The 25,860-nt window shown below is 40.9% G+C and overlaps 1 protein-coding gene across 1 annotated transcript; it reads right to left on the reverse strand.

Moving 5' to 3' along the window:
- Positions 1–1,619: 1,619 nt before the first annotated feature.
- On the reverse strand, positions 1,620–24,256 carry LOC121181052 (zinc finger protein GLIS2-like). The gene is made up of 7 exons (XM_041036832.1): positions 23,812–24,256; positions 11,222–11,411; positions 10,370–10,563; positions 8,876–9,061; positions 8,028–8,161; positions 6,648–6,766; positions 1,620–4,309 (listed from the first exon to the last, which is right to left on the reverse strand). Exons 2-7 carry the CDS (start codon positions 11,385–11,387, stop codon positions 3,642–3,644), a joined length of 1,467 nt encoding a protein of 488 aa, XP_040892766.1. The 5' UTR covers positions 11,388–11,411; positions 23,812–24,256; the 3' UTR covers positions 1,620–3,641.
- Positions 24,257–25,860: the final 1,604 nt, after the last annotated feature.

The raw sequence follows: 25,860 nt of genomic DNA on the forward strand, positions 1-25,860 counted from the left end.
ATACACAGTGTGAGCAGTATATATTATACTGACCCACTGTGCTCAGTATGGGCACAGTATAGTCAGTCTAGAAAATTGAGATTGTTTGCATTTTTCAGTCCTGGTACATATAGGGCATATAACAATCTTCAGTACCTCCATCCCCTACAAGTGTTGTTCTGCTACCACCACTCCTTCCAGCAGGCCTCACCTTTACTTTAAAAACAACAAATCAAGCTGAGCAGGAAGTGTCACATTTCAAATATTATGTAAGCCTGATGGAGTGTCAGGTTTCTTCTTCTGTGCTTGGTAAACCTGTTTAACTATCATAAACACCACCACTGCTGGGGGCATTTCTACACCCATGTCAGTACTTCTGTCCTTATGTGACTCTGCTTGATGCACCTGAAATAGTTTGTTTACCCTTTGGAACTATTATTATCTCTTCTGAGGAGGTTATGTTTTCACCTGTGCCTGCTTGTTGGTTTGTTTATTCATCAGCAGTGTTATGCAAAAACCAGTGAACCAATTTGCACCAGGTCTGGTGGAGGGATGGAGGATGGCGCACGGGCCAAGGAAGAGCCCAGTAAATTTTGGTGTGGATCTGGTTAAAGGGGCAGATGCGGGAATTTTTAAAAATCACTTTCCTTAACATTGTGCAACAGTTTGGTGATGTTCTCAGGAAATATTGTGTGGGTCAGACACATATCTGGTTGATATCAGTGAGTTTTTACAGGTTGGTGCAGATCCTGATAGTAATCTGGATCTGCTGGAAGAAAATGCTGAATCCACATTACACACAGAGTTGTGCTTACTATGCTTTGTGAAAAAAGAAACCATTCACTTCCTTTTTCCCTGTGTTTTTCTGTTAAAAACACTAGACAGACATGTAATATTCTTTAGCCTTGGTGGAAGTACACACTCAACTGAATGCCATTCTAGTTAATAATCAAATGGTTATTGTTTTGCTTCCTGACTGGGTGGAACGTGAAATGGTGAAATGTTTCTAATGTGTGTAATGTGAATGTTTGAAACATTTTCAAGAGTAGTTTCTTAGTCCTGTGAAGTGAAACCAAAAAACTCTCATTCTAAATATTAAGCCATAATGAAGCAGTAACTTATTGTGAATCCACTTACTTTTCATTATTTTTCACCTTTTCAAAGATGATTTTTTTCTCAATTTTTCTGTTTTAATTTTTTGCTTGTATTTTTTCTTTTCAACTTCATCTGTGAGTTATTTTTTTCCAAACTTTTACAGGTAATCAAAATTAAACAAGACAGAGAAAGTACATTTTCTTTCTTTCATCCATTTGTGTTTATTGACATTAAGTCATTGTCATAGTCATCAACACTGGTGACGTCCTCAGAAAGTGTTGCAGTGGCCCTGATGTACAAATCACATCTGTTGTCAAGTTATTAAAATTCAGTTCTCTAAAACGTAATGAAAAGTACATTTATACACTTTGCATTTGCGTAAATATTTTTCATATATTGTGTGATATATTTCAGTTGAAACATAAGGCACTTAGACACCTTTGAAATACTGATTAGGATAAATCAATGTGCAAACAAGAGTACAAGATAAAATAACACATACAGGCCACACGTGGCCATTGTCAAATATTTCCCCTTCAAATATATTTGAGAGACTGTTTGTAAATCGTTGTTTGGCTTCTTCTTGTGTACCTTTTTTTTTTTTTTTGAAACATTCATCTAAAGCAAATGTGTACCCATTATTAACTAATACACACCCTTGTCTATTGTGTTTCTAGTTGAATGTGTTCCTCAGTGGGCCTTGTCTACGAGGCAGGGCTGATCCTGTTGAGATCATTGTCTTGGAATGATAAGTAAGAGCAGGGAATAAGCTGAGCTGCAAGCAAAGAAAGGAGTTAACCTCAAACCTACATTCACTTATGTCGACAGATTTTTTTTTTCTTGCGACTTGAAAAATCACATGGTCAAACATAGCTCTATGTGTATTATAACCTTGCGTCACACATCGTAGTGTCGTGAACTTCTCAAAGCAGCTCTGAGTCAAGGTCTCTGAGTTAAAACAAACAACAAAGCTGCTGAGAGCCACACCAATATCACTTTATGACTAGCAAATCAAAGAGATACCTACGTCATAAATGTGCATGTGTGGCATTAGGCCTCGGTTTTCCTCAAGGTGGGGGGTAATTATTTTGTTTGCTGAGGGCATGGAAATGACGCCGGTAAGGGGTCACTGAAGTTCACATATTGCACATAATAAAACTTCTTTAAACCATAAAACTCTGAGTCAGACCTTGTAGAGTTGGATTCTAAATAGCCTTAGATCTGTTTTGTAAGTAAACAACTTCAAAATCTGTGTCAAAAACTAAGAATTATATTCTCAAACACATGATCATCTTGTAAAACGTTGAACTCAAATGACCTCAGATGTTTTTTAATGTCAGCAGTCACTTTATGGGAGTTGGTGTCAGATTTTCAAATGACTGATATCTTATTCTGAATTCTATTCTTTAATTGCACAAACTCTTCACTTTGCCTGATGGAAATGTATAAACTGATGTAGCATGGGTAGATCATAATGAAGTTACGCAACACAACACGCATTCATTAATTTTGCATTAAATTATTGTGTATGGACTGCATTTCTCTTGGCGCCCCATAATCCTGCTTTTCCATTTTTATTTAGTAGAATACACAGTGTGGGTGTGTGGAAGCAGTGAATGGGGGTTGTCAAACATAAAATGATTCATGCACCTGCTCTTTTTTCATGACCTGGTTTGGTAAATCAGGATATAAGTGATTGTCTGCTATAAAATGCTTATTGACCACAGGGTCAAGGTGCAGATGAACAGGAGGATGTGACATATTAAAGGATCAGTTCACCCAAATCACACATATTTTCTCACTTATATGGTACCAAGCCATGCAGATAGATGTTTTCTGTGATGGGTTTTTGAGATATCATTCTCCAAAACATCTGCCACCAGCTTGATCGAACGCAATTAGATTTTTAAGGCTCGTAAGATCTGGCTGTAGACACTTTGAGCTAAATGCTAACTTCAGTATGCTTACATGCTCACAGACAATGCTGATGATGGTTACAGGTGCAATGTTGACCTTGTTAACTACCTTAGCTTAGTGTGTTAGCATGTTAAGGTTAATTATCTCTAAACAGGAGAAAAAAAATTACCTTGTGGCAACTGATTGAAAAGTTACTGATATATTTTTAATACTGTTTTCAGCAGACATCTGAGAAGGGTAAAAATGGCTCTGCATGGCTAGATGCATCTAGGTTTCACACATTTTTAGTAATTTGGGTGAAGTTGCCCTTTACACTGTGAGACAGGTGAAGCGCGGGGTGCAAAAACATGGTGCAACCAGACACTCAAAGGTCTTGCTTAGGTCTTGTCCACTTAATACAAAGACGTCTGTACTTTTCTGTCTTTCAGTTGTTTCTGGGCTGGAATGACTGAAGTGCTTTTTATGGCTCTGCAGGTGACAGTGACCTTTGATCCCTCACATGCGCACAAAGACACACACACACACACACACACACACACACACACAGTCATGTATGTCTGTGAACACACATGCCCGGACATACATAAAACAGACACACAAGATCACAAGCACACACTCCCTGGTTCTTTTTGAATTGCTGAGTGCACAGCCTAGCTGACAACAGCTGGTTTAAGGAGGAGCGCCCTCGGGGGAACAACCACCCAAGACAAAGGGTCTCTACGTTTGGGCCCCACCCCTGCTGACAGGTTCAGGACCTCCCCCTCCTCTCCTTCCTCCTCTTCCTCTTCTGTCTCCTTCCCCACCATCCGCCCCAGACCTCCCAGAGCTCCCAGCCCTAGCATAGAAGCAGCTGAAAGTCCGAAGTGTAACAGAGGGGAGTCTGAGAGGCCGAGTGGCCCCATGCTGCTGCCTCCTCCAACTGAAAAGAGCGGTGCCCCATGGTGGCCCAGGGCTCTGGCGTGGCAGAAAGCAGAGAGAGGCAAAGAGGTCCCGAGACCCCCAAGAAGAGCTGCAGCAGCCCCAGGTATGATGATGTGGGCTCCGCCTACAGGGGGCAGTTCAGCAGTGCTCTGGTGCCCAGGGATGCCCAACCCTGACTCCAGCCTGCTTGGAGCACCTTGCTCCTGGGCAACAAAGTGCCCGTGGGCTTTGATGTGCTTGCGCAGTGAGCTGGGATCTGTGTAGCGCTTCAGACAGCCTGCCATCTTGCAGTAGTAAGGCTTGTCAACGTAGTGGGTGCGGGTGTGTTTGAAGCGGTCGCTAGAGTTGGAGTAACGTTTGCTGCAGCCTTCATAAGGGCAGATGTAGGGTTTTTCTCCTAGAGAAGGAAAAGAGGAGAGATGAGAAATAGATGTTGTACATGTTGTGTAAAGGACAACACAGCATGATGATCATGAGAAATGATCAAAAACTCAGAACTGCAACCGAACAGACCATGAGATGATGCTGTTTTGTCAACTAATATTCTTGCCTTTTATCGTACCATTGGGAAACCTAAAACCAAAGTCACAGTGAGATATGAGACCAGTCACTGTTGTTGGACACGTCACTGGCCATCAACATTGCACAATTCCTGATGGTTCCCTGAATTGTCATAAAGCTACCCAACCGAGTGAAATGTATGTTTGCACTAGCTGTGTGTGTAAAGTGAAAGGTTATACATGGGTGCGGAAAGTAAACGTCAGCACATTAACATTTCGAGACTGGAAGATCCGTTTCTGTTGCAATAAATGCTTCCTCTGAATCACCACAAGGGATTTTAAGGGACTATCACTGTTTCTTCTTGTGGGTGTGGGATGACTGATGGTAACCAGAGCAGAACATAACGGTGCTATGAAAACACACCGGCCACATAAAATGACATAAGAGGGAAACATGTTTTCTGTGATGTGAATGATTACTCAGTTCTGAGGAACTGCTGCCATTAGACAGTACAACCAGCTGTCCTGAGCAAACCACATGCACAGACACACACATTTCTGGATGTAATTTTGGTGCAACATGTACAGCATTTTTTTCCCTTCACTGCTCAAACTGTGTACATGTCATTTTGGTCATTTTTGTTTATAGTATTTATTTCTTTATTTCTCTAAAGGTAATCTGGAGTCTCTATATTTTTGATCTTTTTTATATTCTGAGTGCCTGTATCTTCCTCTTTGCTGCTGTAATGGACGTAATTTCCCCGTTGTGGGACTAATAAAAGTGTATGTTATCTTATATTTTCTTATCTTATCTTAACAGGCCTTTCCTTTCATCTGTTTTTCTCTACATCTTCCTGCCCCTAACTTAACCATTGCAGGTTGCAAACTTTGATTTTCAAAGCATAGTTTAATTCCTTTCCTTTCCCTTTAGTTTGCCTTCATGAGACAGTGGCAGGTTGTAGCGAGAGCAAGAATGGAGCGTGACATGCGACAAAGGTTCAGCTGAGGTCAAACGCAGTGATATGTTATGAATCCTAACCACCAGGCCGCTTGACACCTCAACTAAAATAAAAATGGTAGCAAATGGAATTGCAGAAATTCAAAATAAAGTCTTTACATGTAAACGTTCACAGAAATAAATAAACTCAAAAATAGCAATGATACAGTAACAACGATAATACCACACTGTAACAATAATACAGTTTGTTTTATGTCACCTCTGAGTCTTGGCTAGTTAGCCGTGGGTTTTGTTTGCACTGTTTGGGTGAAAACTAACATCAAAGGAATTAGCGCTGATGAATTTAATCGCTTAATGAAATAACTTTCCTACTACATGTGAATTCACCACAGTATGAAAAAAAGAACCTCAGCTACAAAATACAGGACTGCCTGCACTGGACTTTTTTATACCAAAAGTGTGACAATGCTGCGGCTTCTCATTGGTGCAGCTTCTCATGCTACGTGTACAGATGTGAATCAGCATTTTCTACACCAAAGGAGCTAAAAGTGACGAGTTGTATAAAAAGCTGATGAGCAGCAGTGAAGATAAAAAAAACAGGGAATGACACAAACATTTTCCAACCTCTGGGTTCATCTCAAAAACTCTGGTAGAGCTGGAAGTCACAGCTAACCAGCAGTGAGAAGCTGCTTGTCTTTGATGGACAGGGAGTCTGGTGGATCTTTGACAGATGCTATAAGCACATTTATGGCCCTTTGAGAGAGTCACTTTGTGGGTAGGCTCCAGTGTGTGTGTCTGTGGGGAGTGTCAGTACGTGGCTGTAGCTTAATGGCTCTGGTTGTACTTATTACAACCAAAATTTTTTCAGTTTTAAAAAAAAAAAAAAAAAAAAAAAAAAAACATTTAATAATGTCCACAACAACAGCTGGACGCTGTGGTTTTTGGCAAATTTGAAGAATTGGCACTCTAGTGTGTAGTTAAAGTAGAAGGATGGTGCATATGGGACTAAGAAACAAACTACAGTGCCCAGGTTCCTTATATTGAAGGAACATGTTACAGCTGGTTTAACTGTGGCTCACTGATGTGTTTTAATAGTTTTTGGATTGAGCTCTATGGTACAGAGGAATAGCAAATATCAGGCTTTGTACACAACCAATACTTGTTAGTGGATCAATTCACTGTTGGTTTTGGTCGTTTCAAGGGGTCTGTTGGCAATAGCAGAAATGCAGAATATCACCTTACTTATCCCATGATCCCGTTTTCCTGTGTGAACTCACCTGTATGTGAGCGGGTGTGTATCTTCAGGTTCTCCAGACGCGAGAAGCTCTTGTTACACGTGGGACAGTGGTGCGGCTTCTCATTGGTATGTGTGCGGATGTGAATCAGCATTTTGTATCTGTAAAACAGAACATAATGTTCAGCTCAGTAGAAGTGTTTTTCTGAGGATGTGGCTGGAGTTATGTTACCAAAAAAGCTGCCAGAAATATAAGATTATATCTATAAGATTATAAAATCATAAGATTATAATCCTGTCTTTACCTTACTTAACTCTCATTTCATTGTAGTGTGGTTAAGCAACCATCTTCCCTTTTTAGTCCCTGTTCTCCTTTGCTGATAGAATTTGTCTTGTCTTTGGCAAAAGTCCTTATTATTTTTAACACTTTTAACTTCGGCACGTTGCAGTATTTTTTTAGTGTTTGCAGCTGATGATCCCAAAAATCATGCAGCAACTATCTGACCTTTAAGTTGCACTGAAAACTCATGCAGACTGATAGATGTAATTTTCAACTTCCCTTACAACTTCCTGGTTGCCTGGTGGTTAATTGGAGGGTACAAACTCACGCTGAGAAAAATGTGTTCAAACCCACTGAACCGTGAGAACAAAGCAGATACAGAATTCACAGTGTAAGACACAGTCAAGTCAAGTTAACTGACGAACAGTAACTGGATGACAGTTTTTGGTATTTGATTCATTTTTAATGTAAAATGGACCAAGTAAGAAAAGCTGGTTACGGCTTTTCAAACACGAGGATGTTCTTGCTGCTCTATATTTCATGTTAATGTAGATTTCATTTAACATTTGTGTGTTCTGACTGTGAAGGGTTTGTAAGACAATAGTACTTCAGGGCCTGGAATTTATCTCTGAATTACTACGCCCTTAATGCACCTGACTAAAGAGGGACAGAGTTTTTTGCTGTTAGGCCACCAACCTAAACTCTGTAAGACAAACTCAGATGTGCAAAATCAGTGTCCTTCTGATAAATAAGAATTATTAATAATATTAATAATAATAATTGTAATTATTATTATTATTATTACATTAGTAATTTCCCCCACTATTTTGGGTGCTGGTGACATTTTCTCTTGTTCATGACACATATGGAATATATCAGGTAATTATAAAACTGATCAATAGTACTTAATTTTATTTTGTTAACTAAGTACACCTGAAAAATATGTTTGTATTTTCTCACACAACTATTTTCTGTTAAAACTTGAAGTTAAAACTTTAGTTTATTCAAAGGCAGCACACAACACCCAGTGAATAATTTATGTACACAGCAGGGAGTCAAACCAGTTCCAAGCAGTATATTTACTTTGGAATCATTTATCTGGCACCTTTTGTTAAATTTGTTGACATTTCAGTGTAAACATACCTGGCATTGAAGCCCCTCCCATTTCGAGCACAGCCCTCCCACTGGCAGCAGTACCCAGAATCCTTTTCAGGTTTGACGTGGAAGTCGTTGATGTGATCCACCAAGTCCTGCAGCGAGTCGAACAGCAGGTGGCACTGCAGGATAGCAAAGGAGCGAGAGATTACCCAATACATACTAATATCATTACACTGACCTGACTGAATCATTTACGTTTTCCTGAATCCACTGAAACATCAAAACCGTTTTATATCCTAATATACTGTAAATTAATGGTACTTTAATGTTACATTATTGTTTTTATATTGTCATTGTAATGATTAATTGTTTACTTAATAAATAATGCTATTAGATAATATATTAGATAATAATTAGATAATAATGTTTTAAACACAAACTACAATTTCCAAATTTTCTCTGTTTGAGAAAAGAATAACCTCACATTCCATATGCAAGAACACATAAATGTTTGCCTTTTTTGTGCTTGATAAATGACTACAATGATTCATCAAGTGCCATAACTGCTTTCAAATAATCACGTCAGAACCATTTTTTAGTATTGTGCATTGGTCATTTGCATTGTCTCTCTCCTTTGTTTTCCATGATTACACTGAGTTCTCACCACCAACAGAGTGACAGCTTCAGCCTTTTTCACCAAAACAGTCTATGATATCCTTAATGTTGTTCTTCTGTGTGGGATCATTCAACTTTATGAAGCCTGTGGCAAAATGCATTTTTAACACAGTCGCACTTGTGCTTTAACAAGAAATAAAATGAGTGTAATATTGTAGAATTCATGCCCATCCCTACGTATTGATTTATTTTGTTTGCATTTTGATAATTATATTTACCTTCATCCAACGGCAGGCCAGCTGACCGTCCAGTGAGGGCTCCGGTGAAACTTGCTTCTCTCTGTTCTGACCGATGAACATGGCGGAGGGAAAGCTGTAGCCCCTCGGTGGACTTCCAATCGGCAGATAAAACGGATAACCCTGCGGTGAAGCTCCGCACTCCACACCTTGATGACGAGGTGTTTCCTGAGAGAGAGGAGGAAGAAAAGAGTTCACAAGAAAGCAAAGTAAGACAATCTAAATCACGTCAGCCTGTTTAGTTCATTAGCTCTTAGCAGGAAAATGGAAGGATAATTGTAAAAGCCATAAAAATTAATTTTAATTTAAAAGTGCAAGACTCCACTGTGACCAGTGAGAAAAGGCCTGGGCCTCGTATTGATCCCTGTGGTGCCGATGATGATGATGACTGATGACTGCTGCTGTTAAATCTACTGAAATACTGAAATATTCATTGTTTCTCTTGTTTACTTTTGCTAGAACTTTAGAATCTGATTAATATTATTAAAATTGTTTAACTGAAATAGTTAACTTCTGTCTTTGGTTCCAAATAACAAACTCGTTCTTTATTTATTGATAAAATTATGAAATCAAAGTGTTTCAAAGGTGGGTGGAAGCTCTGCATGTTTAAAATTGGAAGGGAAATTCACACTGGTCAGCTAAGTGAGTTATTATAGACAAAGAGCTGCTGTTACAGTATCAAAGACATTTTTGAGGAACCCAATAAGTACATCTAAGGGAAATAAGGAGTGCCTCTCACAGTCGACTTTTTATGTATGAGACAATTTTAAAAAGGTACTTTCTGAGCTAAAAGATGAATCTGGGCCAAGAGTAAAGATTCGATGCTCTAACAAAGAAGTGTGTGTGTTTGATGTTTTACCATTCAATCATGGCTAGAATTTGATTTAGACAGAGTCATTGGACTGGCTGTGTGCAGACGCTGCACCAACAAATTAGATTCACTTACAGGATCCCAATTCAATTCAGTTCAATTTTGCTGAAGAAGAGTGGAGCACATTCAGTCACAATCGGTCTCTGGCTGGATTATTCTGAGAAGACTGTGGTGATGCCGATACACAAGATTAACTGCTTGCACACACATGCACACATCTATACAAAATGATTATCCCTCAAGTGTATCTTTGTGAAACAGTAGATTTTGATTCTTAACATCACGTTTAACTTAAGTGAAACACACACTGGCCACATCTGTGTCATGAAAACGATAGAAGGGGTCAGGGTAAAGTAGCCGTGATGTGCCCGGTGGAAATGCCAAGCCAAGATTTGGTCAGACTTTCTGTGTGCTCAGTATCTGTCATGGCCTGACACCATCCTGCCACACTGCAGGAATCCAATCTTTAAAATCAAATCTCAAAATCCACTTTAAAAATTGGCAAACAACAAACTGTAGCTGTTATCATCAGATCTGACAATGATGTATGTGAGCAAAATAAAAATTTGCACGAAATGTTTTTGATTGGAAAATTAGTCACTCACCCGTGAGAATAGATGTGGCTGGGGGCTGCTGCTGCTGTGAGGGGACTCGAGGGGTGAGGAAGGGGAGGGGGAAGAGGGGGAGGAAGGAGAAGGAGAGAGGGAGGAGGTGTGGCGGGAGGAGGGGGACAGGCTGAGGTCCATGGCCGGAGGAGTGAAGCAGGACCCGGGTCGTTCTTGAGGGGAAGACTGGGAATCTACAATGGAGATTAGAGTTATAATGGGATCACTCAAAGCTTTTGAACTGTAGTTCCTGAAGTTTCCAAATTCCACAGTCATTTGACTCATTGTTAGAATAAAGAATATTGATCACAGTTTTTGAGTCCAGCCCGTCTTGTTGTTGGGAATCAAAAATACAACCCAAGGCGCATCTAAGCCTCCGTGAGCAGAGCCACATTTCAATACAAAGAACCAGGCAACAACACAGGAGGCACACGGATCGGGGGGTAAAATTAACGAGAAAATCCATAGCGTGCAGAGCCAGAAAAGCATATTACATTTTCTGGGCATTATTAGGCACTTCAAGTATGATGTTAAACGGTCCATTCAGACTGTCACAGAGGCCATGTTGTGGTTTTCTTTCAGGTCACTTTATGTCAGTGTCACGCTCCTCCTGTTATGAGCCACACTGACAAATCTGGGGACAATGTATGTCTATCTGAGGACAGAAAAGAGCTACTATTCATTGGATTTACAATATTAAGTTACTGGGAAAGTGAGAACAGTTAATCCAGTTATTATACTATTGCATTATCACAGTGATGGTCTGCTCTGCAACAAGGCATCAGCAAAGGCATGTGCTTGTGTATAAGGGGGTGGGTATGGTCTTAGACAACCTGCCTGGTTAACTCTTACCTGGGGAGGAGGGTGGTGAAGGAAAGGTTGTACATAGCAGGCGTGGTCGTGTGGTGCTGAGGGGGGCACAGATAGAAGAAGGACAAGCCCTCTTTCCTAACCTCACTGGACCATCTGTCCGTCCTGAGGGAAGCTTCAAGTCCAGCGGCTCGTCCAATGACAGCATGGCTGCTGGTTTACTGCTGCCCACCTGGGGGGGAGAGAACCAGGTTAATAAACCAAGTGAATGGTTTTCAGTAACATAGAACTTAAAATTTTTACTTTTTTGGAACATATCTAAGGCAAAGGACTGCAGGCTTTTAAGAGTTCACATAAAACCTTAACCTTAACTATGCTCTCTCTCCCTCTCTCTCTTTGACAGAGATCCACAGGTGTCTTGTAGGTGTTAACTGCTGCAGGAAGTCCTCTCCTACACTCACAGCGGAGTGAGACAAGTCTGGTCCATTGGACCAAACACACATCTGCTCCCTGGTTATCAAAACAACCACGCGAACAGTCTCTCACAGTGGGACATGGACCAACCAGGTAAATAAAATGACTCTGCATCAATCTGCCACTGACATCAGAGCAAAGCAGGTGAAGATCTGAGGTGAAGGAAAGCAGTGTGACTGTGTGAGGTTAAATGTTCTCCATAAAAACGCCTGCTTTACATTTTACAGCTGAACTATAATTTTAGTTGTTCGCTTTTCTAAAAAAAAAAATAGTCTGGCTTTTGAACTATTGTGAAATCATTCTGGCAACATTACTCACAGCTTCTGTCGGCTCTTTGAGACCCTATTAAAACATTCAAATATTGTGGTTTAAAGAGAGTGAACCGTGCTCAGCGGGGAAACAGCCTGTGTAGTTTCCGCAGTAAACAAAACATAAATCAATAAGAGTGGGCATGGTGGTTTAACATCAGTCTAAAGTTTGCAGAATCAGATTCCCTTGAACCAGCCAGTCCAACAAATTTAAACTGATGCGGCTCACTAGATTTTAGATTAAAATATTTTTGCATTTGTACAAATTTTACTTTTGTGACCCTGATGGAACAACGTTCTCCACTTGTTACAGGGAATTGTTTCCTGTAGAGTGTAAAACAGGAAGGCAGGAACTTAAACCACCCTGAGGCAGGGGGATGTTAATTTACAAAACAAAAATACTGATTATGCTTTAAGTCATAATGAAACTATTGGAGTCATAGTGAAGTCTAAGCCTGCAAGAGTCCAAAATAATTGTATATTGTGCAAATAAATTTCACTGCTGTTACTGCACCACCACTGATGCTGGTTCAGTGTATGTACAGTGACAAGGGTAACACTAAAACATAAAGAAAGCATGTCACATTTTGACTCAGCATAGTAGGAAAAGTCATAAAGGCCTATCATGATATTAAATAATCAATCAATAGATGACTGAGGTGAAAATGGCCAGCTGAAAGAAAGGGATAAAACCATAGATCTCCTGAGCCTGTGACCCATAAATCCACTGAACTTTCCTTGCTGTGTACATTTTACATTCACATTTATGCTCAAAGTCTTAATTTATGAAGAAGTAACACATAAAATCTGCAGCGTTTTCCTTAAACAACATTTAGTTTTTTCAGCTGATCATAATTGAAAATATAGGCCTGGTTTAGGCATTAGTCCAGTATTCAAAGATCATTCAGTCAATTTGAGAATGGCAGGAGATTCAAATGCTGCGTTGTGAATTTTAGCTGTTGATCTGTTCCTGAGGGAAAAACCTCTGAGAAGAATAATGTTGTGGGTTTGTTATTGTGATCCTCTACATTTCTGTGGTCCGCCTTCTCTGAGAGGCTAAAGGAGATTCTGCAGTAGTTTTCCACCCGTAGCGGTATGATACTCTGGATGAAGCATGGGACAAAAAGCTACTCTGGTCCATGACTCAACTCGTAAGTTCTTGTTAGACCGAATGACTCAAGATCCAGATATCTGCTTCAAAGGGAAATAAAATCTCGCAGGAGGAAAACTGCGAGATTTTAAAAATGGACCAAACCTGGAGGGAAATGCTTGACAGCTGCTAGGAAAGTTGACACAGCGCACGCACATGTTTTTCAGTAACCTTCTGCTTCTCGATCACACTGTCACACAGTTTTTACACCTGAGAGCTGCTCAGAACATCCTCAGTCATCTGTTTATTGTAAGAATACCTCCCCTAGACTAATATCTATTATTTTTGAAATAGCATGAGCTACCACTGGTATAGACTGATAAACAGATGTAGCTGATGTTCTCTTTAAACACACAAGATGAGATGCTGCTGACATTGGAGTGCCAGTTGTTTCCCCCTGCTTCAAGTCTTTATGCTAAGCTAAGCTAAGCTAATCGTCTCCTGCATCCAGCCGCAAACTTAATGCATGGATGGTAGAGTGGCATCGACTTTCTCATCTAACTCCCAGCAAGAAAGCAAGTAAACGTAATTTTCCAAAATGTCAAACTGTTCATTTAACCTGTCTGAAAACAGTACTGTCTTGCAGACTTAAAAACTTTCAATTGAAACCTTGCACACCATACAAACATGTTTTGTTTTCAGGTATCTGAATCTGTTTTTCTAAACAGTAGTTATATATTTAGGCAGCATTTGCCTCCAGTGGACCTCCTAAATGGCGCCAGACATGGGCTGCAAGTAGATTTGTGACACAACTGCAAAGCCTCTATTGGGTGTCTCACTATATGGCACTTTAATGATAGCTGGCAGCGAGAGCATTCTTAATTTACTTTCACTGACTGGATTCAAACCGACAACTTTCCAGCTACATGTACACCTCTTTAACTTCTAAACTTGCTGTCACCACACATTCCTTCACAATCACCGACAGGATCCCCCGACATAATATGAGGCAGAAGCTAAACCACAATGAAGTCAGTGTTTAGGTCCTCCTGTCGGCCTGCCAGCTACCTCACCACACTGGTTTCACATTCCACAGCAACCTCGCTGACTTCTCTCTCTCTCACACACACGCACACACACACACACACTCTGCTATTTGGAGGCATTGTGAAGGCACGCACATACAGGACCATATGTATCCAGGCACGCAAGCAGACTGAAGTCACACCAGACATGCGCAAGACTCATAACCACACGTGAGCCCCCCACCTCCAGCAACTCCTCCTCCTCTTTTCCCTCAATGACCTGCGTTTGGGCTGCATGCCCGGACCCTCTTATGGATCCCCTACTGCCTAGCAAAACACACACATTGACTGTTGCACACAACCATATATATGTGTGTGCACACAGTCATTTTTAGTGACACACACACACGTTTGTCTATCTGTACGTATAAGGACCCTCTATGATATTAAGCTTTATCCCAAACTTCACAGTTTCAACTAAACACCTGGCCCCAACCCTTACTATTACCCTAACTTTAACCCTGACTTAAAGAACCTTAAAACTAAATCTTAACCTTCAAATCTGTCCTTCAAAGGAGAGTGAAAACCAGACAAAATGTCCTCACAATCCAGGACTGTCCTCACTATGCTGCTTCAAAACTGAAATTAGTCCTCACAAAGATACAAGACCACACACAAAAACACAGGCAGTACAGGACATGTGCGTGTGCATATATAATTGGTCACACCCATATTCTGAGAGCTTGAGCTTTTTACTTGCACATATACAATAGAATGCACATGCACACACACACACTTGTACGTGCACATAAACACCAGTTTGCACTCAACATTTTAACATACACAGACTTAAAATTTGCACACGGTTCAATGCAGAAATGCATTAGAAACTAAATTTTTTTTCACACAGACATATGTAAAACAGTACAAACACACATACACAGAGTGGTAGCCCCTTGGGTGTAACGAACGTACACAAACACACACACAAGGGTCTTTCCTCCTGTCACAGGAAACCTTTGCTTCCACGGCGCCCTGATCTGGCCTCTCCCTCTCCGTTTTTTTTTTTAACTCCTCTTTCTCTACTTCCCTCCCTCTCACTCCTTCCTGTGGTTTTCCTCTCCCAGTCCTCCAGCAGAGCATACCTCTCCTGTTCTCCTCCCCTCTCCTCTCCCTGCTGCACCTCCCACTCATTTTTCTTCTCTCTCATTTTTTATTCTCCAGTGCATTTTTCTTGTTTATTTCTTGCCATTCTGTCATGGGAGATTTATTGAAAAAAAGTGATTCTTGACTCCTGGGTACGGTGGTTCTTTGTGTATGTATGCATTTTGACACATACGTCTGTTTCTCCTCATTCCCTTGTTTGTCTTCTTCTTCTACATATAGAATACATCTGATAAATTAAAGACAAAGATAAAACATAACATTAAGAAGACAGAGTCTCAAGTTTTGTAAATCTAGAGCAGGACTGGAAAATGTTTTTAAAAGTTGGTATTTTAGGGATTTTCTTTTCTTTTTTCTTTTTTTTTGAAGAAAAACAAAAATGGATTTCAGTGTTGATGGGCAAGTACCGAAACTTCTAGAGAGAGGGAGGAGCGACGCAAGACAGTACATCACTCCAGTAACAATGTCAGTCCTTGTTTTTTTAGGGGTTACATCCTTTGATCTTTCCATCCCAAATCCTTATAAGGTATTATGCAATGCTTCCGCAACTGCTACGATGGCAGGAGACTTTGTTTTTGTGACTCGGAGGCATACAGAGACAGCAGTGACTGTAAAGGGGTGATGTGCATTCATGGGAAATGTCTGGAATTGGCTGAAAGTGGACACCTGCTCGAACAGCCGTGGACAAAAACAAAGAGTGATTCTCACTGAGAAGAAAAAGGGATTCTAAGGACACAGACATGGAATGAGAATCATGGAGAAAACAGCAGGGGCTTCCTCTTACCACACAGACTGTGGTGAGATGGAGACAAAAAGAAAAACATAGTTCTTGGAGGCAAAAAGTTTTTTTAAGTGGAAGAAAAACAAGAGTTCTTCTTTTCTTATTGACATCCAAGTATTTTTCAAATTACACAATATGTTTTTGCCTGTTTTCAAGAACCCAAGCCTACGAACACTATCCAAAACACTAATGACCATATCACGTTTCAAACTCGAGTCACAAAAACAAAACCACTGCCACTGCACTTAGGCGGTTTCTGCCGCCACGGCAGCGAAAAGGAAATTTACTGTCAGTGTTCACAACTTGTGAACGTGTTGAACCACTGTTTTATATGATGTCAGCTGTGATTCACAGCCTGTTCTTTATGCCAGCGTTCAGGAGAGTGAATTTTCCTCAGGACGAGAAAAATGGCATCATGTGGGGAGACAGAGAGGGAGCAGGCAGTGAAAACGGCAACAACAGGGAGGGAAACTGTGGGAGTCAGACGTGGGTTCCCACCCTTTCCTGTCCTCGCACTTTTCCCATTATTTGTCTCAGTATTATTCTCCCTCCCTCTCTCCTTCTCTTGCGTCTCAGCAGTGCTAAGTGATGCAACTCTGCAGCACAAGTCTGCAATCGCCACCAGTAGAGCCTGCAGTGTCTCTCGCACTGACACTGGCGTCTTCACCACTTAGGAGGGGAGTGGTGGCGGCTGTCAAGGGAGGAGGAGAGGGGGAGTAATCTTTCAAAACAGGGATTATTCACTTGAAAAAATGCTCTTTCCAGACTCTCTGTACATGGCTAAACTAATCTTAAATCGCCCTTAGACTCTGCTCAACAAAGTTAGTTGATTTGATAGAAAAAAACACAGAAATGCTGGCTCATTACAGACTATTAGCATTTAACACTTGTCACAGACTGGATGAAGTAATATGAGAATGAGGATTTCCATGCAAGACTAACCAACAGAAATAATAAGGTATGAAAATGAGCAACAGATATGTGGGGATGTTTCTGTATAGGTGTTAAATGGTGCACAAACAGTAACCATAACTGTGTAGTTACATAAACAAGGATATAAACAATTAATATTTCCGTAATTAGAGTTCAAACCCCCTCTCTCAAACTGAAGCCTTATGTTTTCGTGTGTCAACACAGTGTGAACTCTGCACGAAATGAAAGAGGCAAGTCAATTTGTGACCAGAAGTGAATGTTTCCCACCCCCTACGTCACAGAAATGAGCAGCAAAATCCAGTGTGACTGTACCTGAACACTAAGAGCACGGCCCAGATTTTATAGCCTCAGAGCCCCAACATTCTCAATCAGACAATCGTCTCTTGTCTCTTTTTTTTTCCAACAGACCGAAGCTCCAATAGACCAGAATGCAATGCAACCTTGACACATGTTGCATTCTCAGCAAGAGGCAGAGCTCCATTTTTCTTCACTGCAAAAACGGTTGTATTTCCTCTCTGCAGTTACAGAATGGAACAAGTTCAGACACAATCTCAGCGTTGATGAACACCATGTTCAAAAAATGGAGAAAACTGAGCTACAGCTAATCAAGCTACAGCTAATCGATTTACCAGTATTTTTCTTTAAAACTTTTCGTAGTGGACGGTAAAGATAATAGAACTTAACAGAATTCATTCTTAGACAAACGGGACAAGGTCAGATGGGAGAGGTACAAATGGAAAGGAGATCATTCAGGGCTGTAATAAAGGATAAACCCACCTAATCTCAGTTCATCCCTTTGTAGCTCAAAGATGAACTTAACCATGTATAGTCATAGTAAACAAACCTCAAGATGATACCATTTTGGAGCAAGTTTGTGTGGCCCATCTAATGTCCTGGGCTAAAGCGGTGGCTGTTTCCTTTGTGGAGGGAGTTTACTAGTTTTAATCATTTTCTCAGAGAAAAGCTAAACTGAGAATTTTCTTTTTCAGTATGGGAGCGAATCGTACTTATTAACATGTTTTGAAGTTGCACTAATCAGTATTTTTTATTAACATTGGATCAAATGTCTATGTGTGGGCCCTCTATGGGGCATTTTAGCATCTTTCAGCTCATTGTTTTGATTTAACTTCACTGTTGTAGCTCCGTCTCACTGCTCTGTTAGTGTTGTTTCCAGCTGCACCAAGCAGCTGTTTTCAGCTACTGCAGGCTATACGCTCACCACCAAACAGCACTGATGTCAAGTTCACTATAGCTGGATAATAATGTCCAATTTAGCATCTAAACAGCCTGTGTGGGTGCAGATCGGTCCATGTTCACTGGGTGTGTATTGTTTGCTAACACATTTGCCACATACAGATTTCTTTCTCTCCCTATTCCTTCTCCTCACTCATAACCCCCACCCATAATCCCTTGCCCCACCACCACCTCCATCCCACCGTTTGGCAGTGGGACAAGGTCAACACTGAAACCTCTTCCCTCTCTGCTTTCCCTCCCTGTAATTCCTCACCATCAGCGGAGCAACAGATCCCTCCCCCCTCTCTGATCCTTTCATCCACCGCCGCCCTCTGAGGACTGAAGGAAAAAGAAAGACTAAAGATGGAGAAGAGGATGGAGGAAAGGTCCACGGATGTCGAAAAAAAAAGAATCAGTGCAGATATTCTGGGTTCTGTTGAAAGTATAAAGACAGAGAGGAAGAGAGAGAGAGAAGGGACATTAGGAAATGAAAGACAGAGAGAGGAAAGAAGGGAGTTGGTGAAGAGAGACAGACTGAGGGAGAAAAGTGTTTTTAACCTTTGTTGTCACGTTGACAGATGAGGCCAAGATCAGTCTCTATCCCAGGAATCAAATTCTTTTTCTCTCTCTATCACTCATTTCCCTTCTCTTTCTATTTTGTCTTTCTCCTTCGTGTCTTTCTTTTTCCTTTCTCTTTTCTCTACATCCCTCTTTCACTCCCTCAGCTCTGTCATCCAGACCTAAAACACACAAACACATGCGCCTCACATTCCTACGTGCAGAGCAGATTCACCCAATTTGTTTCCACTGTGTGTGTATGTGTGTGTGTGCGTGTGTGCCAAGTAAGTAAATAATAACCAATCCCAGCTGTACTGTAGGCCGTGCCTCTCATTCTCAGTGGGGAAACAAAGAGGGAGAGAAAGGGAAAAGGCTCCATCACATAACAGAGTAATGAGCTGGAAAAAAGTCAGCAGAGAGTTAAGCAGGAAGAATCAATAAGGTTTTAATGCTAACAGGCATTAGGAATCCTGTAGAACTGGAAGTCAATAGTCTCTGTGTTTAGGAGTTAGATGCCATTTGAAAAAAAAAACAAAAAAATCAAATTTCTACAGCGGTTTCAGGGTCAAACCACCTTAAAGCTTTTCCATCCTGCCTGCAAGCACTTGTGAGGAGTGAAAAGCTGCTACGCAGGTAAATGAATGCTGCCGTTTCCTTCAAAATTCTTTAAAACACTTAATCGCTGAACTCGCCTCCTAAAACTGGGGAAAATAACCCACCAATTTCATCCTGATTTTTGTGGATTTGTGAGAAGTTATGTGGGGCTGAGTCTTAGCAAAACAGAGTTTTTCCATCTTAAAGTTGAGGAAAGTGTTGAAATCAAAGGATTAGGAAAGAACAACAGAAACCATGAAAAGTGGATAACATATCTGAAGTAAAACAGATAGATGAACAAAAAGGGAATAAGAACAGAAAAGAAGTGCTGAAAACTCAAAGTTGACTTGAGTGCATCATTCACTATATTATTAAATATATCTAAACACTGATATTTTAATCCTTTACAAAGCCAAAGTAAATCCACATGGATTTTTTATGTAAAGGTCAAAGTAAGTATGCAAAGTTAGTATATATTAATCAAGCAGTTTGCTTTTCTCTTTACATTATCGTGAATTGAATCTCTTTGGGCTTTGGATAGTTGGTCTGACAAAAGACGCAGTTTAAAGACATCATCTCTGGATGTGGTAAACTCAGGGGCATTTTTTTTTCTGATATTTTACAGACTAGATGATTAATTGATCATTAGAAGAAATAACCGTCAGGTTACATAATGATGAAACAATCCTTTTTAGCTGCAGCCCTAGTGGAGCTAAAAACTTGCTGAGGTGCACAGCGAAGCAGTGGCTCAACATCATCAAAGCAGCCACGAGGAAAGAGAGAGATGGAAAAAAAGGCAGAAATAAGCTAAGTCTGTCCATTGTCCACATTTATGGACCAATGGAACACAGAAGAAGTCCATTTCTGATCCTACGCCCATCTGCCATGCCACTTGATCCCTCTTTATAATCATTATTCCCAACTTTGCCAAGACATATTTTTTTCTTTATCCATTTTTCCTCTTTCTTTGCTTCTGGTTCACTCCCTCTCTGTGTCAGACCTTTTTCATTTGCCTCCTTCCTCAAACACAGACCTAAAAGAAAGAAAAGAAAGAGAGAGAGGCAGCGAGTGGGAGGGAGGGGAGAGAAGAATAAGAAGGGAGGAGAGAGGGTGAAGGGGGAGTGATGGAGGGGGTTGTTGGGGTGGGGTTTGCGGAATTTGCTCTATGTTTGGTTTGGAAGTGAAGGCCCCGGCGCTTGGGCTCTTAGGAGGATAACGGAAAAGAGAGGGAGAAGAAAGGGTGGTTTATGGATGTGTGTGTGTGTACCCTCACAGGTGGTCGGCACAAACTGATGGGGGGGCTTTTTGTGTGTCAAAATGTGTGTGCGTGCATGTCTGTGTGTTTACTGAACTGTGTTGGCATGTTGGCAAAGTTAATGTTATCTGTGCTCAAAGCATGTGCGTCCATTTCTCTGTTTATTTGCAGATGTTGGCACAGATGCCCGTGAGCTTTTAGCATGTAAAAATCAGAGAAGGAAGACAGAGAGAGGAGGTGAATAAGACATTCCTGAGATGAGGAGGAGGAGGGGGGAGATGCAGGGAGCCAGTGGTTAGTTAGTGGTTAGAAACTAAGAGGAGAAAAATGAATGTCTGGTCCAGGGCTGGGCCCAAGAACGTTACCACAACCAGCCAACGAGCCAGAGGAGAGATGAGGAGAAAATAAAGTCGAAACGAGTTATGTAGAAGAGGAGAACCAGGGGAGGCCTCCTCCTCCACCACCACCTCCCACCCTCCTCTCATATGAGGCCTGCTAACTCCTGCCTGTGCCGCAGGGGATAAAGAGGGGGAGTGGAGCTTTTATGGCTGGGCTGAACCCGCTGAACTCATCATGTACAAACAGCAGGGAAACTAGGGAGACCATGGAGGGCAGAGGACAGCAGCCACGCAGGGGGCTTCAGTGGGGGGCTTTCAGGTTGGGAGCACAGGATGACTGGAGGTACAAGGAGAAGGAGGAAGAGAGTGATGGAGGAAGAGGAGGAGGGCCATCACAGGTCTCTACTCCCTTTTCAGCCATCACCATCAGTTTAGATTGGCTGTCTTCCCTGCTTTCTTTCACTTATTACTTATTTAACTTGCCTTTCTTTCTTTACTTACTTCTTTCCGTCCTTCTCTTTTTCTTCCTTCTCCTCTTTTTCTCTGCAACATTTCTGTCCTTTGCTATTTCTGCCATTGTTATCCCTTTTGACAATCCTTCTCTCTTGCATTGTTTGCATCCTTAACTCTTTTTTCTTGGCGAGCTCCACTTTGCTTCCTTCACTTCCTTTTCGTTTTTCTTTATCACTTCTTTCATATCTTATTTAATCCTTTTTTCAGTCATTCTTTTTTTAACCATTCCTTGCTTCCTTCATTCTTTTTGCTGTTTTTCTTACTTTACTTACTTTTTTCTTCCACATATTTGACTTTCTCCCAATCTTTGCTTTGTTTCTGCTGTCCATATTTACTTCTCTCCTTCCTTAATCATTCCTTCTTTTTTCTATTGTTTGCTTCCTTTGCTTTTTTCTTTATTTACCCCACTTTTTGCCTTCTTTTTTCCTTTTTTGTATTCTTTCATTCCTTCTTTTATTCTTTCTTCATTCTTTTTATAAGTATTTTTTTAGGCATTTTATGTCTTTACTCTGGAAATGACAATAGACAGATGATTCAGACTGGGTACATTCAACAACAAGTCACCGGCACTGTTCATCATTACCTCTCTTTCTTCCTCCCTTTATTTTCTTTTGCCTCGTTTCTTTGACTACCTCCTCTTGTCTCCCTCACTCATTTCTTTCTTTTCCTAAGCATTTTCTTTCTTTCTTCCCTCACTTTCTTCCTACCTTCACTTTATTTCCCCTCCCCTTCTATGATTCTTTTCTAGCTTCCTTCCTTCCCGCCTCCCTTTCTGCATACACACTATTTTAACACTCATACGCACACGTACAGTATGCTATACGTATGAGCAGCACTCCCACCCTGCAGCAGACAGTGTGGGTGGAAGGGGGCTGTAAAGCAGACGCACCCAACAACAACAGGAAAGGAGTTTGCTTGGCCCTGGGCCTTTTCTAAAATCCATCCATGAGCGTCTGTCCAACCTTTAGAGAACAGCATGATGCAACGAGCCTGCAACCTGCACATCACTGGCGTCACACGAAAATCTCACATTCACGAAAACTCTTCGCCTTGATGACCATGATGCATCACAGAAAAATGGGTAAGGAGTTTGAGTGGTGGTAGTGGGCTTGTGGGTCACTCCCCAAAAACCTGCCCAGCCTCCTGGGACCCCGTGGAGTTTCAGCTTGACTGAAAATCATTTCAGCTGGAGTTAGGAAGTTTTTCAAATGCAGAGGCGTATCATCCTTAAGGGAAGATGAGGAGTCACAATTGGTGTCACGGGGGTGGAGGACTTGTGGGATTTGATGACCCAAAACTGCTGGGAGGAAAACAAGGGAAGCAAAGGTCTTGTCTCCACCCTGCTCCATTTGGTCCATGTGGTCAGAAGGACCATGACTTACTCAAAGGTCCCACTTTGGATCAAAGCAAGATTATATACAAACTGAAATATTGTCTATTGGTGCCACAGACAGATACTAATACCTGAGCAACTAAATAGTTTGCTTCTAAGTGGAAAATGTCCCAATATGAGCATTTTGCTGATCTGGCCCCCAAATCGGCTGAATGAGTTATACCAGCAGTACATTTCTCATACTGAGGAAACAAAAAACAATTTAAGGTTATGGTAAGACTGTGGTTAAGGTTAAAACAGTCCCTGTCTATATTTCCCTCCAGCAAAATATTTCTATTTTGAACAATTACTCAAACTGTTAATCAGTTATCACAATAGTTGCAGATTAACTTTCTTCTTTAACTTTCGACTAATCAATTAATTGACTTATTAATTGGTTTAAATGTAACACAAGGAATTCACATGAGAATAATGTAATACAATCTTCTTCCACACACACAGAGGGACAATACCAGACGTTATTTGTTATCTGAAGTTATCTAAAGTTATCTTTTTGCTTTTCTAACAGGTTTATAAGGAGAATAACAGGGGGCCAAGGAAAGACCCCTGAGGAACACCACATCTGGTTACACTTTTCATAGTTTTAACATACAAATAACTCTCCAGTGAACTTACGCCTACATCAAATATCGATCACTGACACGAAGACATGTTCAAAACTAAAGGTACATGGAGTATTCAGTAACTTTTAGTGAATGTGGATTTAAACACTTGCCTGTAAATTTTTAGTCAGAACACAATCATACCCTGATTACAAAACATACAGTAAACATCTATACATGTACATATATGTATGCATGCATGTATATTATCTATCTTTGGATAGATAATATATTATATTAGATAGACAGACAGACAGACAGACAGACAGACAGATAGATAGATAGATAGATAGATAGATAGATAGATAGATAGATAGATAGATAGATAGATAGATAGATAGACCCAGCGGATGAGTGTCGTTAGGATTTACCTTATGACAGCCTGAAGACAGTCAAACCGCCTCCTCTGCTCCCTGTAGTCTGCCTGAAGATGCTTTCGAGCCTCCAATAGACACAAACTGAAGACACTATTTAGCACAATCAAGCGAGTTTGTCCGACGTTTCCCGTACCATTTTCGATTATCAGTTGGCACTGGCTGGTTTCAAAATAAAAGATATATCGGTATTTTGAAAGCAAATCCTCCCACCGGGGATCGTTCAAGAGAGGAAAAAATGCCTGCTGCGAGAGGTCAGTTTTCAGATATGCAATCGAAAACCTTGTCCTGTGAATAGTTTTCTCTCAAAATTAGACAGACGTAAGCTAAAGAAATTACTGATGAGGGGGGAAACGCTAAATGTCAGTCAGACGCGAGGATGTAGGCTGCGATGTGAATCTCAAACCCGAAGGTAGAGGTTCTCTTGGAGGCGCATCGCTCGGTTGCGACGCTGGTCAACTGAGCTTCCAGCGGCGGAGAGGAGGGAAGAGGCTGTCTGGGTGGGAGAGAGAGTGAGGGGTGGAGAGACACTGAGAGAGACTGAGCGCGAGAGAGAGAAAGGTGGAGAGACACGGGAAGAGTGGAAGAGAGAGAGAGAGCCTCCTCCGCCAGCTGTTGACTCTCAGTAAAGTCTGAACTGTGCTGTGCTGTGCTATTATTGATGAGCCCAACTCTCAAAAAGGCTTTAAAACAGACTGCTCTGAAAGCCCCGCACTCCCACACCCACACAGGTGTTTTCACTTATTCTTGTTTATGAGCCAACAGGTGGAAGTTCGGTGGAGCTATGCCGGGAATCATGTGGAGTTATCCGTGGTGGGAGAAGTGCTCAGACTGTATATCAAAATTCTACATAAGAGAAAGTACACCGACGGTTTATCAGCTAAACGAACCAAACATATCCAAAGTTAAAGTACATGTTTTGTTGAAAAATTATCTTAATGTCTGATGTACGTTAATGCATCAATATATAAGCATGTTATTGGTGTAACTCGTTTACTGTCACCTAGTTTGGTCCAGTGGCTTCCAAGGTTGGGTCCTCCCCTTTCAGGGTCATCAGATTTACTTGAGGGGTTCTGGGATGATGGGACAGAGAAGCAGAAAAAAACAGCACAAATATGAAGTTTCGTTTTTAGACTTTACTCTTTGATTTTCTGTGAAATGCAGAACCTCTTTGGGCCTCAAATTGTTATTAAAATGAAACCATGTAAGGGGTTTTAAAGAGGAAATCTCTCACTGGTGGAAATGCAAACAACTCACTGACTAAATATTTTCTACAGTGTGACTCATCACTCCTGAATGAACTTCAAATTTGTAAGATCCCTCTTTAATCCACAAGAGGGAGACAATGAACGCTGTTACACCGCAGCAGGGCCAAATATATTAGGTATGGTACCATCAGAGGAAGGCCTAAAATGTTAAACACCAGTTAGCATGCTGATATTCTTAAATAAGATGGTGAGCCTCACAGAGACAGTGATGTTCTCAAAGAGACTTTGGTGAGAAAGGGAACCTAAAACAGTAAAAGTGATGGACTAGGCTAACCGGCAACTAAACTAAAGCTTCTTAATGGAAAACATTAAAATGGCATCAATCTTCTCATCTCAGTTTTGTCAAGACAGCAAATAAACATTATTTCCCATCATATAATGACCAGAAAAAAAAAGGGAGGTCATGTTCAGATGTTTTGGTCCACTGTTGCCTGGTGATAAGTGTGGTTTGTGCAGCTTCTAAGTGAGCTGGAGGGCTGTTGATATCTGATCTCTGTACAAACCAGATATAATTGATTAATAATGCTTTTTGCTGATCAGGAGCAAACAGTTGCAAGGAAGTGAAATGGAGTATGTCCATACAAGGAGATTAAGCAAGATTGTATTTTCTGACAGTGTATTCAAAAGTTCCTCTTTTTTAAATTTTTGAATGTCACTACTTCCTGTAATTGGTTGATTCATTGATTTAAATTCTCCAGTTTTGATTTTTCATTGATTATTCAAATTCAGATCAAAGGTGATTTTAATTGCTTTGCTTCTTTCATCTGATCCAAATATT

Source organism: Toxotes jaculatrix, chromosome 4 (genome assembly GCF_017976425.1).
Source record: "Toxotes jaculatrix isolate fToxJac2 chromosome 4, fToxJac2.pri, whole genome shotgun sequence".
NCBI lineage: Eukaryota > Metazoa > Chordata > Actinopteri > Toxotidae > Toxotes > Toxotes jaculatrix.

What these genes read in the sequence shown, in the direction of transcription:
- LOC121181052 (XM_041036832.1), bottom strand. Translation starts at nt 11,387, where the DNA reads ATGCTGTCATTGGACGAGCCGCTGGACTTGAAGCTTCCCTCAGGACGG. An exon ending in TTCACCACCCTCCTCCCCAG is followed by an intron (nt 10,564 to 11,221) that starts GTAAGAGTTAAC and finishes TCTCCATTGTAG; the next exon opens with ATTCCCAGTCTTCCCCTCAA. An exon ending in ACACACCCGCTCACATACAG is followed by an intron (nt 4,310 to 6,647) that starts GTGAGTTCACAC and finishes TTCCTTCTCTAG; the next exon opens with GAGAAAAACCCTACATCTGC.